Below are 17,154 nucleotides of genomic sequence, written 5' to 3'. Positions count from 1 at the left end.
AGTTAACAAAACAATTCATCTACAGAATTTCAGTAGTCAACTTGGCTAGTGAAAATAAGAACTGAATTATTCAAATGTTACACATTTGTTTCGGAAAACAATTTGTAAAAACACTAAATCAGAAGGTTTGATCGAACAACTTAGATCTTTATCGGTTTGCGATGGAACGAAAAAAATAGAAGAGAATTTAATTATTTTAAGTATGTAAGAGACAGAAATTGACTTTCATTTTAGGACTACTTCGTTTTGACCCAATATTTTTAAGACCAACAATAAATTGAGAGTTGTAGTTATGTTTTTAAAGTTTGATCTGCCATTTCCTAAAGGGGCATTAGAGCGGAGGATTTAACAAATAAACGACGAAAAAATTAATTGATAAAAGGTCTAGATAACAGCAGACACGTAAATATTTTAAGGAAAACGACCAGTTTTTTAAGTTTACAAGACATGTTTCGACAGAACTTCTGGCATCTTCAGTTGAATGATTTACAAAGCAAGTTGAATAATAAGTAGACAAAAATGCTAATTAAGACAAATAGTAACAACAGAACGTGAAAATGTGTAAATTAAAAGGATAATTGTAGATTTACATGGTGTAATTGCTGATTGAGGCAAGGTAGTTCTTTTTGAATATGGATACCCTCTTTTATCTTGAGTTGAAAGCTGGTAGTGGCGTGATCTAAAATATGAAAGCAGTCTATTGAACACAATGAGCGACAACGTTCAGAATTCTGAAGATGTTTGAAAATGTGAGAGGGCTTATCAACGGCTAAGTGCTCACGTACGCGTGTCGAAAAATGTCGGGTGGTTTCGCCGACATAACAGGCATTACAGCCCGCACATGTAAACTTATAAACCACACGCGAACGAAGCCCGCCGGGGATAGGGTCTTTCACACCAAAAAGGTTACCGATCTTAAAGGAAGAAAAAACTAATTTGATGTCTAAATCATTACAATAGCGCTTGATTAAGTGTCGAATCTTTTTCTGAGTGATGACAGAAAAATGACCTATGTACGGCAGCTTAAAGTAAAACGTGGGCGAAGTGGTAAGGGGGTAGCCCCGAGGACAATGATTGCTATAGGTCCCAGTGATGTAACGGTTAACCACTTTTGCAATTAAATGGGCAGGGAAAAGGTTCTTTTTGAGAATTTCAGTAAGCTTAGTTATGTCCTCGTGTAACCCCAACCAAGTGTTATTGATATTGTAGGCCCTGTAACCAACGAGGAAAAAAAAATACATAGAGGATATTACACGGTGGCGAGAAGATATGAATTTTGTGTTCGAGTGGCAAGAACATAAAATTCACATCTTCGAGCCAACGTGTAATGTTCTTTTTATTATATGGAGAAACCAATTCAACAAAAGCAAAAGGCGGGAATCGTGAGGTCATTGAACGATACGACACTCACAAAGGTGACATACGGAAAATACACCACTCGGGTGCCGGATGAAGTGGCGTATGGAATCTACGAGTGGTTTAGTTCCCGGTAAAACACTCTTCTCAATATAATAAAACGGAATATCATACTGAATATATCGTAAGCTATAGATTGTGGAATGTTCAATATCAACACTCAAGGAAACCAGGAAATAAAGCTGCAGATTGTTGACTCACTTGACATGTCCATTAGGAACAGTTTGCAAGCCAAGTAATCTTTTTCCAAAATAGTTGTTTCCAGCTGAACGGATTCCACTTCAAACCGTCTCTTGATATCATCTGTCAAAAGGCGTTCCTCGGCTACTGCATTCAAGTGACCAGAACAGTAGTCTTCCCACACACGTTCGAGAATTTCCAGAGTCCTGCACTCCACTGTTATCAGTAAACTTCCCTCGATTGCTTCTTTTACAATTACGTCGAGAACGCCATTCAAATAGTGGTGAAGGCAAAGAGAGTAGTTGGCAGCCGGGACGCGATCTGCATGTGTCTTAATAAAATAGTTTGTCATCTCCTTCATTATAACCCACTTGGCTTCCTCTTGTGGTACAGGATCCCTGCTTTTTGCCTTTTGAAATGTAACACTGTCTATTTTGATTTCGATGGGTACTGTACCTTAAAAGAAATCATAAACATTACAGGAAGTTTTAAAATTTAATCCACGATCGATATTAAAAAATATAAATTACCTAAATCTAAAACTTTCATTTATCAGAATTAATTACTAGTTCGTATAGTGTGATCATCCGGGTGAGGGTAGTTCTGAAAAGAACTGTTTTTGGTGATTGTCGTTTCGACAACCTGAGGGGAAGTCATCTTCAGAGTCAAGTGAATAGTTTTTGTCAGTCGATGATGTTATAAGTCTGTTCCGCTGAACGTGATTGGTCAGTTTAGCCATGATGGCATTGGCTGAAAGACTCGTGTAAAGTTTGTCATCAATCATTGGTCGGTTTCGATCCGTCTATTGTTGGTCAAATTGGTCGGTTTTTGGTCCGTCTATTGTTAGTCAAAATTAAGTCAGTCTGTTAGAAGTCTGTTAATCGGTTTCCGTTGTGCATAAGTCGTTTGTAAGGCGCTGGTAGTTGTTGACATCTGTTACGAGGCGTTTGGTCTGGTTAGTAGTAGTGTACCAGCTTTCCAGAGTCAGTCATTGAAAATAGTTTGTACTGTACGTTAAGCACTGAGCAGAGTCCCAGTCAATGTTGTGGTTTGTCAGTTGATGATGTACAGCAATGTGGTTGTTGGCATCACCATTTCTCGTGGCTCGTTTCTGTTCAGCCAGTCTCGTGTTAAGGTTTCTGCCAGTCTCACCAGTGTAGGAGGCTTGGCAGTCGAAGCATTTGATCTTGTAAACTGCTCCCTGTCTGTTGTTGGGTTCGTCCCTGTCTTTCACGTTGGTCAGTAAGTGTCGTAACGTAGTTGTAGGTTTGTGGGCTACACGGATGTTGTAGGGGTGTAGGATCCGTGAGATGGTCTTAGAAGTGCCCTTAATGTGAAGTATAGTCACTGTAGTAACAGGTGTTGGGTTCCTTTTCGTTGCGTCAGCTTCAGTAGGTCGGTAAATGTTTCGTCTAATAAAGTCAGCGTTGTAGTTGTTTTTGTGAAAAACACGTTCAAGATATCTTTTTTCGTCACGTAAGCTGTCCGCTGTGTCACAAACTAGTGCGCTCTTCTCGTTTAATTCTTTACAGTCGTGGCTTTGTGTGAAGTCGGGTTGTAGGATGATTCGTCAAGCACTGGCTGTCGGTATGCGTCGGTTTTCTGTACACTGTCGTTTGCAGTTCGTTGTTGCCGCGGCTTACCAAACAGTCTAGAAAAGGAAGTTTTCCATTTTCTTCGGTTTCTTTAGTAAACTGGATGTCGGCGTTCTGCTCGTTTAGGTGGTCGTGAAAAGCGTCAATTTCGTCTTTGTGAACGGCGGTAAAAGTGTCGTCAACGTACCGTAACCAAAAAGGTATAGATTGTCGGCAAGTTGCAAGGAAGCGTTCCTCCACGTGTTGCATCACAATTTCTACGACAACAACAGAAACAGGCGACCCCATGGCTGTTTCACGCAACTGTTTGTAGTGTTTACCGTTGTACTGAAAGTAAGTCGAAGTAAGGCAAAGGTTCAGTAAGTCCATGATGTCTTCTGTCGGTAACGGTAGTTTAACAGTAGATTTTTGTATAGCGTTCTCGGTACACTGTAATGCCAATTGAAGTGGAATACTGGTGAGCAGTGATTTCACATCAAAAGACATAAGTTTGTCGTCGTCAGGTATCTGTACTGTCTTAATAGGGTCAATAAAGATCTCCGTAAATTGTAGTTTGCGTCTTGATTTGTCAGTAAGGGGTTGCAGTATGGCCGTCAAGTACTCAGCCAGTTGATACGTAAGGGACCCACAGAATGACACTATAGGTCGCATCGGTATACCAGGTTAGCGCAGTTTCGGTAGTCCGTAAAGTTTCGGTGGTTGTGGTACTGAGCACCTCAGTCGATAGTAGCGTTGAGTGTCAATGGCGTCAGTCTTTTTAAGCGTAAGTATTTTACTATTAAGTTTACGTTGGAGTGCTGGCGTCGGGTCGCGTTTAAGTTCTTCGTAAGTTTGTTTGTCGTTAACAAGTGCGTCCATTTTGTCAAAGTAGTCAGTCTTGTCCATAACAACAGTGACACGTCCTTTGTCGGCTGGTAGTATAACAATGTTGTTGTCGTTTTTCAGTCGTTTCAGTACTTGTTGTTCGTCTTTTGTCAAGTTATTGTTAGGTAGAGAGGCTGATTGTACCGTGGAAGGAATTCCGCTTCTGATGTTATCCTTGGCAGATTCTGATAAGTCTCGCTGACAAGACAGAACCGCCTCAACACTAGATACAATAGACTCGGTCGATATCCGTTCAGGCGTCACTGCGTGTTTTAGTCCGTAGGACAGCACGTGAATCTCGGTTTCGTCTAATGGACGGGAAGAAATATTCCTGACCCAGTTATCGTCAGTTTTCGGTCGAATTTTGTCTTTATTGCGTTGAAGTTTTGTCAGTTTTCGTTCTTGTTCAGTACGAACGCGGTCCGTGGTTGTCGTAACACTGGAAGAGTCAGGTAGGTTAGTCGGTAACAGTTGTTTTACGACTACAATCGACATAAAGCTAAAAACCTTATAGATACATTTTTCACAAAACAATTGTTGTTGAAACATTTTTTCGAATGTCTGATTTGCTTTTTCTCTTTTTACATTGTCACTTTAGGTCAGGAGCCATAATCGGGGACGGAGACCGTAAGTCTCGGGATTCGCGCGCACCTATGATATGGGACAATTTTTCTATTTTTAGAACAAATTGCGCCATCCTGACGTCATATATCCCCGCGTATTCACGCACATGTCAGGGGCTCTCGCGTGGATGTTGTCACGTTGCGTGATCAAATGGTGAGAGTTAGAGATTCTCTTGCGTATTTTTCACAGCGATGGCAGGGAATAAGGCAGGGAATACGAACCAGGGCGCTTATATGTAGTTTAATGCTCTGAGCTAACGGAAAAGGTGGGTTTTTCAGGGTCGAAAACAAGACTTCAATCTCGCGCTAGGAATGAATAATAAGATCTGCTCGCGCTAGTTGTAAGCTCACGCGTATGCTTAAGAATATAGCAAGAAAACTCTCTACTCTGGTATCGAGTTAATTTGTGAGTTTCTCAGACAATGTTTAATCATAACCAAAACCTGTTTTGATGGTTTCTTATTGTCTCTGCTTGTTTGGTGAGTTTGCAAAGGTTTTTGAAAGGAAAGTCTGACGCGTACAATTAGCTCATTTGCATAGTGCAGCTCGTGCACTTTCAAGTCCGAGTAGGTGTTTTCAATTGTCAACAAATCTTGACAAAGATTTCTTTCGTTATCTTTTGTGTTGAGATGCTGCAACAAATTTCACGAATGCAAAAAAGGCTACTAACATCATGTGTGTTTCTTCAATATAAGCATAGTGAAGTTTTACACTGCGAAAATGAAAATAGACAAGGAGTTTTTATAACTCGATTAACAAAATTAGTTGATTAAAGAAAGCGTCGTCGTAACTTTGCTGATTGTTTCTGCTTTATTCACATATTTTCAGCTTAGCTTTTAATATGTTCTCAAACATTTATCAATCTTAAACATATTTAAAAACTATAGAGCTATTGTTTGAGTTCGAAAGCACGAAAGCACGAAAGTGCGGCGGAAGTACAATTTGTGATGTTTACTGACTGTACAAAACACGCATCGGCGGGCGCTCTCATTCATCGACAACAGAGAATTTACTGGATTTTTACACGAATAAAACTGAGCAGTATCTACGGACGTAAAGTTATTAAGCCTCGATGAAACATCAAGCGTTGCTTACAATTCAAGCGAAACTCAAACTAGCAATTATTTTGTTTTACTTTTCGGTCGCGATAGACTGACAAATTCCTCGCAAGCGTGTGACAATTAAGAGGAGCTAGGAAACTGTGAAGTCCTGAAGCTCTGCTATATCTACATATATCCAGCTGGTTTTTCGCTGTGTAATGGAAAAGCTGTTAATCTTCAATATATGTGAAATTTAAAGTGGAGTAATGTACAGCTCATGTAAGAGAAGCATCAGTCGGGACACAACTTGGTCAGCGATATATATAAGCTTACAGCGGAACATACCTAAATTCGACACTGTCTTACTTCACTCAAACTGGAGCAGCTTACTACGAAAATACTTAAGCAAAACTCCAAAAGACGTAAACGCGTTGAGTTGTGGGGCAAAAACATGAAACATTTCGGGAATTTCGGACGCCTTTTCCCCCGCGCGACATCCGCAAAAATCCTCGCAGCATGCACGCGCGTGTGCCGCAGGTGATGGCGCAATTTGTTCTAAAAATAGAATTATTGTCCCATATCATGGGGACAACCCCAATACTTGAAATGGCGCGCGCTTACGGTCTCCGTCCCCGATTATGGCTCCTGTTTAGGTATAATATTGCTGTTAACAATTTGAGAGCCTCTGTTGTTAAAGATTAGAAATGGAAAGGAAACAGTCATCATGAAGAGGCTGTTAACATCTGGGCCGGGTTGTTGTAAATCCGGTTAAAGCTAACCCAGCATGAAAAGTTAGGGTAAAAATGGTAAAGTCTGCATATCAGCCTAGAGACCCATCAGGCCGGAACTTATCCCAGTTTCTGTAGCATGGAGCGACTAAGAGTATTTCCTCTCCCCCCTGGATGGGATGCTATTCCATCGCAGAGTTACCCCCTGCATTAAATTTGCCGGTACCCATTTATAAACCTGGGTGGAGAGAGGCACTTGTGAGAGTAAAGTGCCTTGCCCAAGAACACAACAGAGTGACCCTGGCCAGGACTCCAGCCTGGACCTCTCGATTTAGAGTCCAGCGCACTAACCAAGAAGTCACCACGCCTCCCATTAAAAGTTAACCAAAGTGTTAATTCTTCTAATAAAATAAGGCTTTGCAAAACATCTTGAAACAAAAAGGAGCAGTATTAAAACGTTTCGATGACCACATGTCATCATTATTACGTTCAAAGTACATGATAGAATTGTTTTTATCAGGAGCCATAATCGGGGACGGAGACCGTAAGCGCGCGCCATTTCTACTATTGAGGCTGTCCCTATGATTTGGGACAATTTTGTGCTATTTTTGGAACAAATTGCGCCATTGCGTGCGGCACACGCGCGTACATGTTGCGAGGATTTTCATGGATGAAGTGCGGGGAAAATGGCTCCCGAAATTCTCGAAACTTTTCATGCTTTTGGCCCGCAACTCAATACATTTATGTCTGTTGGAATTTTGCTTAAGTGTTTCCGTCGTAAGCTGCTCCAGTTGGGGTGGAGTAAGACGGTGTCGAATTTAGGTGTCCCGCTTTAGTTCACTGACCAAGTTGTGTTCCGCCGCTTCTTTTACAAGAGCCCCACGTTACTCCAATCTAAATTTCACATATGTTGAAGATTAACAGCTTTTCCATAACACAGCAAAAAATGGTTGGATATATTTGGATAAAGCAGCGTTTCAGGACTCCAAAGTTCCCCTCCTCTTGCCTCACTCTTGCGAGGATTTCGCCAGAGTTTATCGCGACCAAAAAGAAAAAAAAATAATTGCAGGTCTGAGTTTCGTCTAAAGTGTAAGCAACGCTTGATGTTTCATCAAGGCTCAATAAGTTTACATCTGTACATACTGCCCAGTTTTGTTTTGGTAAAAATCCAATAAATTGTCTGTTATTTATGAATAAGAGCGCCCCCCGATGCGTGTTTTATACAGTCAGTAAACATGACAAATTAGACTTCCGCACTTTCGTGCGAAAACGTACATAGAACTCACACAATATCTCTAGTTTTTAAATTTGCTTAAGGTTCATAAATTTTTGAGAACATATTAAAAGCTTAGCTGAAAATATGTGAATACAGCAGAGATAATCAGCAAAGTTACGATGACGCTTTCTTCAATTAACTCGAATAACGATTTAGATTTTGTTGGTTGAGTTATCAAAACTCCTTGTCTATTTTATTTTCGCAGTGTAAAATTTCGCTATGTCGAAGAAACAAGACACATGACGTTAGCAACCTTTTGGCGTTGGTGAAAATTGTTGCAGCACCTCAACACAAAAGATAACGAAAGAAATCTTTGTCAAGATTTGTTGTCAATTGGCCAAGTTCGCGATATCAATATTTCAACATGGCTCCAAGGTTTTCAGGACAAACTTCTATGTTTGGTGGTGCTTTCTATGTATCCAAGTCCCTTTTGGAAATTGAAAGACAAAGGAAACTTTAAAAAATTTCAATTTTGACCCGAAAGCCTCGGATCGATGTTAGAATATTGATATATCGAACGTGGCCTATTGAAAACACCGACTCGGGCTTGAAAGTGCACGCGCTGCACTATGCAAATGAGCAACTTTTTCGCGTCAGACTTTCTTTTCAAAAACTTTTGTTAACTCGCCAAACAAGCAGAAACAATAAGAAACTATCAAAAACAGGTTTTGGTTACGATTAAGCATTGTTTGAGAAACTCACAAATTAACTTGTACTAGAGTACTGAGAGTTTTCTTACATAACTTCCAGAGTCCAGACCAAATTGAACGCATCGCGTTTTCTGTACTCGAAATAGAGACTTTTCTAAACGAATAGTAAGCGAAACTCAACGTTTTACAACGAGGCGATTAAGATTGTCGAGGCTTCAAACTGGTGAACTAGCTATGTATCTGTGGATTTTATACACAGCAATACGCACGCCGGAGGTCGTAATCCGGCCGTGTTTTTCAAAGGCCATTCCGTATACACAATTGTTTTGTTCTTTGAGATTCGTCTTTGAGGAACGAAATATATATCTCAATTAAAAACTTAGAATGAACAAAGCATTGATGAATATATAAGGAAAGTTAAAAAAACGATTTAGATTCGACTCTATAGCTACCGACAGAGATTGCCGTGCTGAAATAAGAATACGCTTGTCAGTCAACTGAAACGCAAACTAATAAGTCGAGAACTCCCAGGTTATTAGCGTACGTAAAATGGACTTTTCAAAATAACAGAAATAACAGTCAAGCAGAAATGTATTCATTTAACTGAACTATGCCGCCTGAACCTTTTTTCAAGATCTTGTCGAAGGATTTTCCACGATTTACTAGTACGAAATATGCAAATTTGTGTAGCTTGATATGTCCACTGGTATGTTGGACGTACACAGTAATTGACTATGCATATAAATAGAAAAATACTACGGTCGGTCGGAAGTAACGGAGCGAAAAGTTACCTCATCTTCGGATATTGTTTGCCGACATCTCTGGTTAACTCTTATGTTAAAACTTATGTGTACTGAAGGCATCCGCGGTCGAGTGTCGATCGATACCCTCGATGGACCTTCGATGGACCTTCGATGGACCCTCGATCGATACTCGATCGACACTCCATCAACACCTCAGTTGACACTCAATCTGAAAACCGACGCATACTGACAGATTAGTTAACGAATCATCCTACAACCCCGCTTCACACAAAGCCACGACTATAAAGACTTTGATGAGACGAGCGCGAATAGTTTGTGACACACTGGACAGCTTACGTGACGAAAACAGATGCCTTGAACGTGTTTTTCACAGAAACAACTACAACGCTGACTTTATTAGACGAAGCATTTGCCGACTAACTGAAGCTGACGCAACGAACAGGAACCCAACACCTGTTACTACACCTTACATTTGGGGCACTTCTGAAACTATATCACGGATCCTACAGCCCCACAACATCCGTGAAGCCCACAAACCTACAACTACGTTAGGACACTTACTGACCAGCGAAGAACAAATGCTCCGACTGCCAGGCTTCCCACATTGTTGAGACTGGCAGAAACCTCAACACGAGACTGACTGAACAGAAACGAGCCACCAGAAATGGTGATGCCAACAATCACGTTGTTGTACATCATCAACTAACAAACCACAACATCGACTGGGACTCTGTTCAATGCTCAGTCTACAGTACAAACTATTTTCAACGAATGACTCTACTGAAGCTGGCACACTAACTTAGAACAAACGCCTCTTAAAAGATGTCAACAGCTCCCGCGCCTTTCAAACGACTTATCCACGACCTAAACGAAACCGACCAACAGACTTCTAACAGACTGACTTAATTTGACTAACAATAGACAAATCGAAACCGACCAATGACTGATGACAAACTTTACACGAGTCTTTCAGCCAATACCATCATGGCTAAACTGACCAATCACTTTCAACGGACCAGGCTTATAACATCATCGACTGATAAACACTATTTATTTGACTATGAAGATAACTTCCGCTCAGGTTATCGAAACGTCACTCACTATCAACAGTTCTTTTCAGAACTACCCTCACCCGGACGATCACACTATACGAACTACTGATACTCCTGGGTTCAAACCATTCACTATATAACCTTCTCTGGTCAGCCACGTTTGCATTTCACAGATCACCAAAATAAGGCTGTGATAAACTACATGTGCGCGGTACTTTTACATCTGACGGCATGCGAAAGCTAATCAGAACTAACTACAGTTGGTATGACCGCAAAATAGATTGGATTCACGAACTACTGTTAGGGATGACATCATTTAACTAAAAGCTAACCAGAACAAACCATAGTTAATTATGATTAGAAATTGAACACAAATATATCGAAAAAAAAAAAGTCTTCACTCAGTGAGGTTCCGTTAAAAGAGTGAGGTCCACTTTAGCTTTAAAACACTAAAATATAAACCTTTTTTCGAGCTGAATCGAATTCTTTCATTCTACTACTAAATGAGAGCTGAAAGTTTTTCGTGACGGATTTTTATAGCCATGGCGCAAGAGCCGATGTTTGTCGAAAACGAGCCCAGTTGAAACATCGGATTAAGTGATTGTTAGTAATAACAATCAGTTGACAAATATTGGTGGGGGCTTGTTGGTTTTCACCCTACTAAATTTTCGAGTTAAAAATTTATCCCATGACTTATAAAATTATAACTTTCGAGTTCCTGTAATTTGAGTTGAAAATGCCCTTCATTATGAACGGGTCTTGAAACTTGTATTTTTTTGGAAATGTGAAAATTTGCAACGTTTTCGACATATCTGATTCCTCGAGTCATTATACCAGTTGGCGACGGCTGAACAGCTGTTTGCAAATTGTTTGCTTAGTAGGTATGGTACCTGGAAGACGCTCAGTTGTCACGTCCGTTTGTTGAGTCGGTACTGTTCTTGTCGAGCTCGGACTAGCTACAGGAGAACCTACCAAGACAAAACATGACAGCTTACAATTACCTCGACCATGCATTGATAGCTTTCATGTAACCTTTTATGTAAAATATAATTTCTCAAAAGCTCTTCTAGGTACTTTTTTTTTCCGATAAAATGCTGAGCATCAAATGCCAGTAATGAAGGGTGTTTGCTACTTTACTATTATAACCAAAATAACAAACAGGTATACAGCTCTGCTTTCACAGAATTGCAAGCCACCAACCAGATGGGTTAAATTACTAGGAAAATGAGTTCTACAGATCATTGCAGTGATATACACAAATTAAGCTGTGAAATGTAACAAATGAAATTCAGGCTTGAACGGGATTCAAACCCATGACCTCTGCGATACCGGTGCAGTGCTCTACCAACGGAGTCAAAAAGCCAACTGGGAGCTGATCACGTTCTAAGTTTGTAATATATCCGTAGATGGTGAAGAATGCAAGTGAATATATGAAAGATCATATATTTGAACTGCTGCTTAAGGTGTGTATATAACTGCGATAATCCTTCATGTCTTCATATCTTTCTCCGCAGTTCAAATATATGATCTTTCATATATTGACTTGCAAAACGAGTTCTGTTGTATCAATTAGTAAACATTCTATTATCACTCTGTCTGACAGCCCGTCAGTAACTAAGAAAACAAAGCTGATACTGAAAATATTCATACCTTGGGTAATGCTGAACATCTTACTAATGAGAGATTTAGTTTGACTTTCCCAACTGTACTTCTTCACGTATGACGCACGCAATCCCTCAGACTCCTGAAGACGGTCAAACCTGTCTTTGTCCTGGACATCCTTGATGGCTTTTGCCCATACATCGGGATCCTCTGAATTAATTACAAAATATGAACCATATAGTACCTTTTTCAACGCTTCTCCAAATCCCGAGTTTCTACTGACAAGAATTGGCAGACCAGCTGATAAGGCTTCAAGACCGGTCAAACCAAAGCCCTCCGTTCTCGAAGGCATGATTGCAAGATCCACTTCGCAAAGTAAGTTTTTCAAACTCTCCCGGTTTTGTAAAAAACTTCTGACAGTTAGGCGTTGAGCAGGGATGCCACACTTGAGCAAACGAGTTTTAACCTCGTCTTGCTTTCCATCTGGTGCACCAACAAAAGTAAGATGTGTGTCATCTAAGGTAGCAACAGCTTTGGCTGCAATGTCAAATCCTTTCAATTCGAAATCTTCTTCATCGCCACGCCCAAAAACCAGAACTCGGAATTTTTTCCCGTCATCAACAACCTGGTGGACTTCGGAAAACTCAGCCAAAATTCCAGGAGTAAATTCAACTACCATTTGATCTTTCCTGCAGCCACGAAGGTAAGCGCGAAAAGTCTCACTTAATTTGGGTCCAACAGTAACAGCTAAGTCAGCCATTTTACAAAGTGCGACTTCCATTTCATGCTTTTTTTCATTCACTGATACTGGATTCGAATATGTCTTATACATCCCAAGTTCCTCAGGGGCAATATGGACAACCTGAACCCATTTACATTGGTGTGACTGTCGTATAACTTGTGCTTGAGGACCGAGCTTGACACCATGACCAACAACTATGTCAATTTGTAAATCACTTGGTGGAAAGTTGAGCCATACCAACTCATCCATACCAACCAGCCTTTTTGCTTGAACAAGATTAATCTTGTGGCCAAGAGCTGCTTTCGTGTCATCGTCATTGCATCGTGGAACAAAGAAGGTGACCTCTACCTCAGGACTTTTTGCAACGTTTATTGCTAACTCTCTGTTTAAAGTGGAAAGTCCTCCTTTACTTGATCTCCATTCTGATGCCAGGAAAGTAACTTGTAATCTTCCTGATGATGAGTGTGCTCCACTATTTTCTTGAAATTCTCCTCCACTGGATTCCTGGGAAGAGCTCGATGATTCTGACTGCTGAAATAAATCATGCAAAATTGTGAGCAAGGTAACTGGAATTATAAGTGAAACGATTTTGGTGGGTTCCCGGCGTCAAAGTTTGGCCCATGTAGGAGAGAAGAGAAATTCAGTTTTAAAACGAAGAAAGCGAAAAATGCCTACTCCTATCTTACAAAACTTCTTTACGGGGTTTCCTTCAATTTGATGAAAAATAAGTAAATGATGAAATAAATTGTGTACCGGTGATAAAAACGCGGGCTGAATTCGAGTCACGTGGCTCATCAGGCCGGCGCTTATCCCCGGTTTCTGTAGCATGAAGCGACTAAAGATATTTCTACTCTCCCCTGCTGGTTCATCGCAGGGTTACCTCCAGCATTAAATTCGCCAGTACCCATTTTTACACCTGGGTGGAGAGACTTGGTACCCGGTGATACAGCTTCTTTATACACGAGCTACTGAGTTATCAAATTATTTAAGACATAAAGAGTTAAATACCTTTCCCTGTGAAGACATCGCCGGAAGCGTTTGGTGCCCAAGGAATGTCCTCACTGGTTACACAGTCACTAAAACGATAAAAGGGAATTCATGGCTTCATTAGCTCTTTTTCTTCCAGGTGTGGGATAAAGTATAATACAGCACAATAGTGTTTGCTTTTGTGTTCCATTGTCAAAGAGAGCAACTGCAAATTTATATCATCAGTAAACAGGTAATGAGACATGTTGACCTTTCCACAGCCGGATTATAATCAGTTAATGTCGGGACACTGATGTTTCACAGAGGGCTTCCATTAAGATCTTTCTATGCTTAGAGCGTAAATGTCTTATTGGAAGACTCAGTTTTGAGACAGCCACCTTTCTTAACTTTTTTGTAGGGAGAGGGGGAAGTAGAGCATATACTTATTTTTCCTGTTAACAATTTTTCAATATTGTGTGGAAAAACAAACTTAGGGTCTTTTAAAAGAAGCATGAGAAATTAGACGTTTTGCCACAAGAGGAACATTTAAGAAATAGATAACATGTACCTTGTTTCTATCGAGTTATAGAAACACGAGTGGAAGTTTGGGAGAACGAGAAATGCTGTGGAACTGGAGCCGCAGGCTAGTGTTTCCACAGCTTTTTCGAGTTCTCCCAAACTTTCACGAGTGTTTCTATAACTCGATAGAAACACGGAGAACATGGACACTGAAAACTGAACTTGGAAAATAAATTATGAAAGGGTGTTATGAGGCATTGCTCATTAAGGAACTACTTGTGATGTGAGGGCAGTGTAGCTTTCGAACAAGCCCATAAAGTCTTCCATTCAGGGGTGTGTTGTGATATTTGTAAAATGAAAAAGTTCAACTTTAAGAAACTGTTTGTTACTCAGGCCTGCCTACACATTTTACATCACATGTATCTGTACATGTCTTTCTAGTGTTGTAGTCAGAAACGGCAAGATCATTTTGTTTGGTCAAAAGTGACTAGACTGAACGAAACACTTGAGCCTGCGGTACGTAAATAAATAATTGATACTTTCGCCCGTAGGTTTGTGATGAAAAAACCACGAAGACTTTCCCTGAATCGAATCGCTAAGCAAGAACCATAAGTATTTTCCTTGCAATGAAAATATCGTTACACCTTCTACCTCTCGAAAATAACAAGCTGCAAGCGACTGTAAAACGGCCTTAGACGGCTGATGTTCGAAACCCGGGGGGCACTCCTATATGAAAAGGTCGGGGATGTTCGTCATCTCGGGTGCAAATCAGGGATTCTGGTCTCACTTAGAGCGTTGATGACGAAACGTCACCATTTTTAGCTGGCGAAGTATCCTTTAGGGTACATTCGAGGAAATAATAATAAAAGAAACGCTCTCATTTAATTTCTGTTTTCAGGCTTGATTTCCGCTGATCTCTCGAGTACGCGAGTCGGGTCTACAAGTACTCATAATCTAATTGTTTATTAGAAAACAGCCCTAAGAAAATACGCGCGCTGATTGGTTAAAGATCGTGTTTCTATAACTCGATAGAAAAACAGAACTAGCACAAGCTGTTGACGTAATGATGGCGCGAGCAAAGAGAATTTACATAATCAAAACAAACAAACTGTTTTTCTTTTTTTCGTCGCGGCGTTTTCTAAAAGAAATAGAAAGCATGTTCTCCGTGTTTCTATCGAGTAATAGAAACACTCGTGAAAGTTTGGAGTATTTCCCGTTCTCCCAAACTTCCACTCGTGTTTCTATTTAACAATTAGATTATGAGCTTGAGATTTCTATGAGGTGATAGTTGATGAGGCCAAAGAACTAGAATAAATTCATAGAAATTTAGAGCGAATAATCTAATTGTTTTAGTAGAATTCTCACTAGAATTTACTTCACGGGGAGATTGGGGTGACCGCCATGGCGTGCACGCGCTTCGATTGACGGTTGGGCAAAATGTGGATTTCTTGGCCAAATCTTTAGCATAATTAGCACTTGGTTAAAAAAAGATTGTGCCTTAAAGTAGTAGTGTATTTAGCCGCCTTTTATGGGCGGAAGAAAGCGCAAGAAACCAAAGCGTGGGTTAAGCTCTTCAGAAACTGAAGAAGTCATGGCCGCTTCGGCAAACAATGGCGACGTTTGGACAGCATGTACAACGAACTGAAAAACTCTATGGACTGCCTAAGGCAGGTAGTTTCAGAAGGATTTGTCAAAATACACACTGACTTGGACAAATTAAGATTTGAATTTAATACTGAAATAGACGCAGTAAAACTGTCGATCAGAGACATCGAGAAAAGCCTGACCTACACCCAGAGAGAAGTCAAAGAGCATTTTGATATGGAGACGAAGGAACATTCGAAAGAAGTGGACGCCTTAAACAAGAAGATTGCTGACTTGGAAGGGAGATCAAAGCTAAAAGTTAAAATAATATAGCTTTGGAACAGTACACAAGACGCGAGAACCTACGCTTCAATAGCATCGAGGAGAAGGAACACGAGGATTGCAAAGCGGTAATGCATAATGTTTTAGAGAAAGAGCTTGGCGTTGATATCACCAAAATTAGATTCCATGCGATAAACCGAGTTGGCAAGAAGATTCCAGGCAGGCACAGACCTATTATTGCAAAATTTGTCTCCCAGGAAGACAGCGACAAAGTTTGGTCAGTTAGAGGAAAGCTTAAAGAATCTAATACAAATGCTGATGCATACATCACAGAAGATTACGCCATGGCTATCCAGGAGGAACTGAAGGTACTGATCAAAGCCATGATGAAAGCCCGCGAGGAACATGGTCTAAGCGATGCCAAAGTGAAAGGTCGATTTTTGTTCATAAACAATGAAAGATATGACTCTAAAAGTATTCCCGAGTATCTCAAGCAACCTTAAACCTATTACTATTTACTTGCAAGCCTATGTTTTCTTTTCGCCGTTGAAATAATGACTTTCGGCTATGCAAATCTTTCGTAGTCAAAAGAAGTTCAAATCAATAGTTATTTCCAATGTGCACACCTAAATTCTTGATTGGCAATAGAAATCCTGTCAAGTTCAAGATGGACGTTAACACCTATGAACGCTGCTGGAACTTCAGTCTAACAATAAGGATTTTTTTATATCTTAATGTTTTCGTGTTATTTGTTTATACGTGTAGTTCGTAAGCTAAAATACGAGATCCACTGTAATTTCATTAGCTCCGATCTAAGTTGGTTTCAAATGCGTGGTTTTTACCCAAAATGATTTTCTTTTAATTTAAGATTATCTAGTAATGGATCTTAAAATATGTTCACTTAATGTTCGGGGTTTAGTAGAGAGACTGAAAAGAAGGGAAACATTTAATTGGCTAAGACCAAAACAGTTTTCAATTTATCTGTTGCAAGAAACACACTGTTCTGAAAACACAGCTACAACTTAGTCATCCGAATGGGACTATAAAACTTTGTTCAGCTGCTGCTCTAGCGCCAATGGAGGAGTCGCAATTCTCTTTAACAATAATTTCGCCTTTCAGCTTGAAAGATCGTATTCGGGTCCCAAGGGCAGATTTATTATTTTTGATATCAAAACAAATGAAAGGCTTTTCACTCTGGCCACAATCTACGCACCAAATGATGACGACCCAGCCTTTTTTGAGAGTCGTGCAGTGAGACGTCTTGTTTTTGG

At 40.2% G+C, this 17,154-nt stretch overlaps 3 protein-coding genes across 10 annotated transcripts in view; 1 reads left to right on the top strand and 2 right to left on the bottom strand.

Annotated features, from left to right (window-relative positions):
* The window catches only part of LOC149099645 (uncharacterized), an 84,410-nt gene that overhangs the window by 31,027 nt on the left and 36,229 nt on the right, over positions 1-17,154 (top strand). The window lies entirely within an intron of this gene.
* The window catches only part of LOC110059874 (uncharacterized), a 50,291-nt gene that overhangs the window by 26,233 nt on the left and 6,904 nt on the right, over positions 1-17,154 (bottom strand). For all 8 annotated transcript variants that reach the window (XR_016203528.1, XR_016203529.1, XR_016203527.1 and 5 more), the window contains exons 2-5: positions 13,541-13,608; positions 11,839-13,063; positions 11,079-11,156; positions 1,618-2,052 (exon numbers count right to left, since the gene is read on the bottom strand). Coding sequence is in view for 5 of the 8 variants with exons in the window: in XM_089277117.1 (XP_089133243.1) it covers positions 1,618-2,052; positions 11,079-11,156; positions 11,839-13,063; positions 13,541-13,558 (1,756 nt within the window). In the remaining 3 variants the exon portion in view is untranslated. The remainder of the gene's footprint in view (positions 1-1,617; positions 2,053-11,078; positions 11,157-11,838; positions 13,064-13,540; positions 13,609-17,154) is intronic.
* LOC149099649 (uncharacterized) lies at positions 3,709-4,634 on the bottom strand. The gene has a single exon (XM_089277144.1). It carries the CDS (start codon positions 4,602-4,604, stop codon positions 3,855-3,857), a length of 750 nt encoding a protein of 249 aa, XP_089133270.1. The 5' UTR covers positions 4,605-4,634; the 3' UTR covers positions 3,709-3,854.

This window comes from Orbicella faveolata, unplaced genomic scaffold (genome assembly GCF_042242905.1).
Source record: "Orbicella faveolata isolate gen_17 unplaced genomic scaffold, um_ofav_v1 contig_46, whole genome shotgun sequence".
NCBI classification, from domain to species: domain Eukaryota; kingdom Metazoa; phylum Cnidaria; class Anthozoa; order Scleractinia; family Merulinidae; genus Orbicella; species Orbicella faveolata.
Note: the sequence above shows the minus strand (reverse complement) of the source record. Positions and strands in the feature narration are given on the sequence as shown.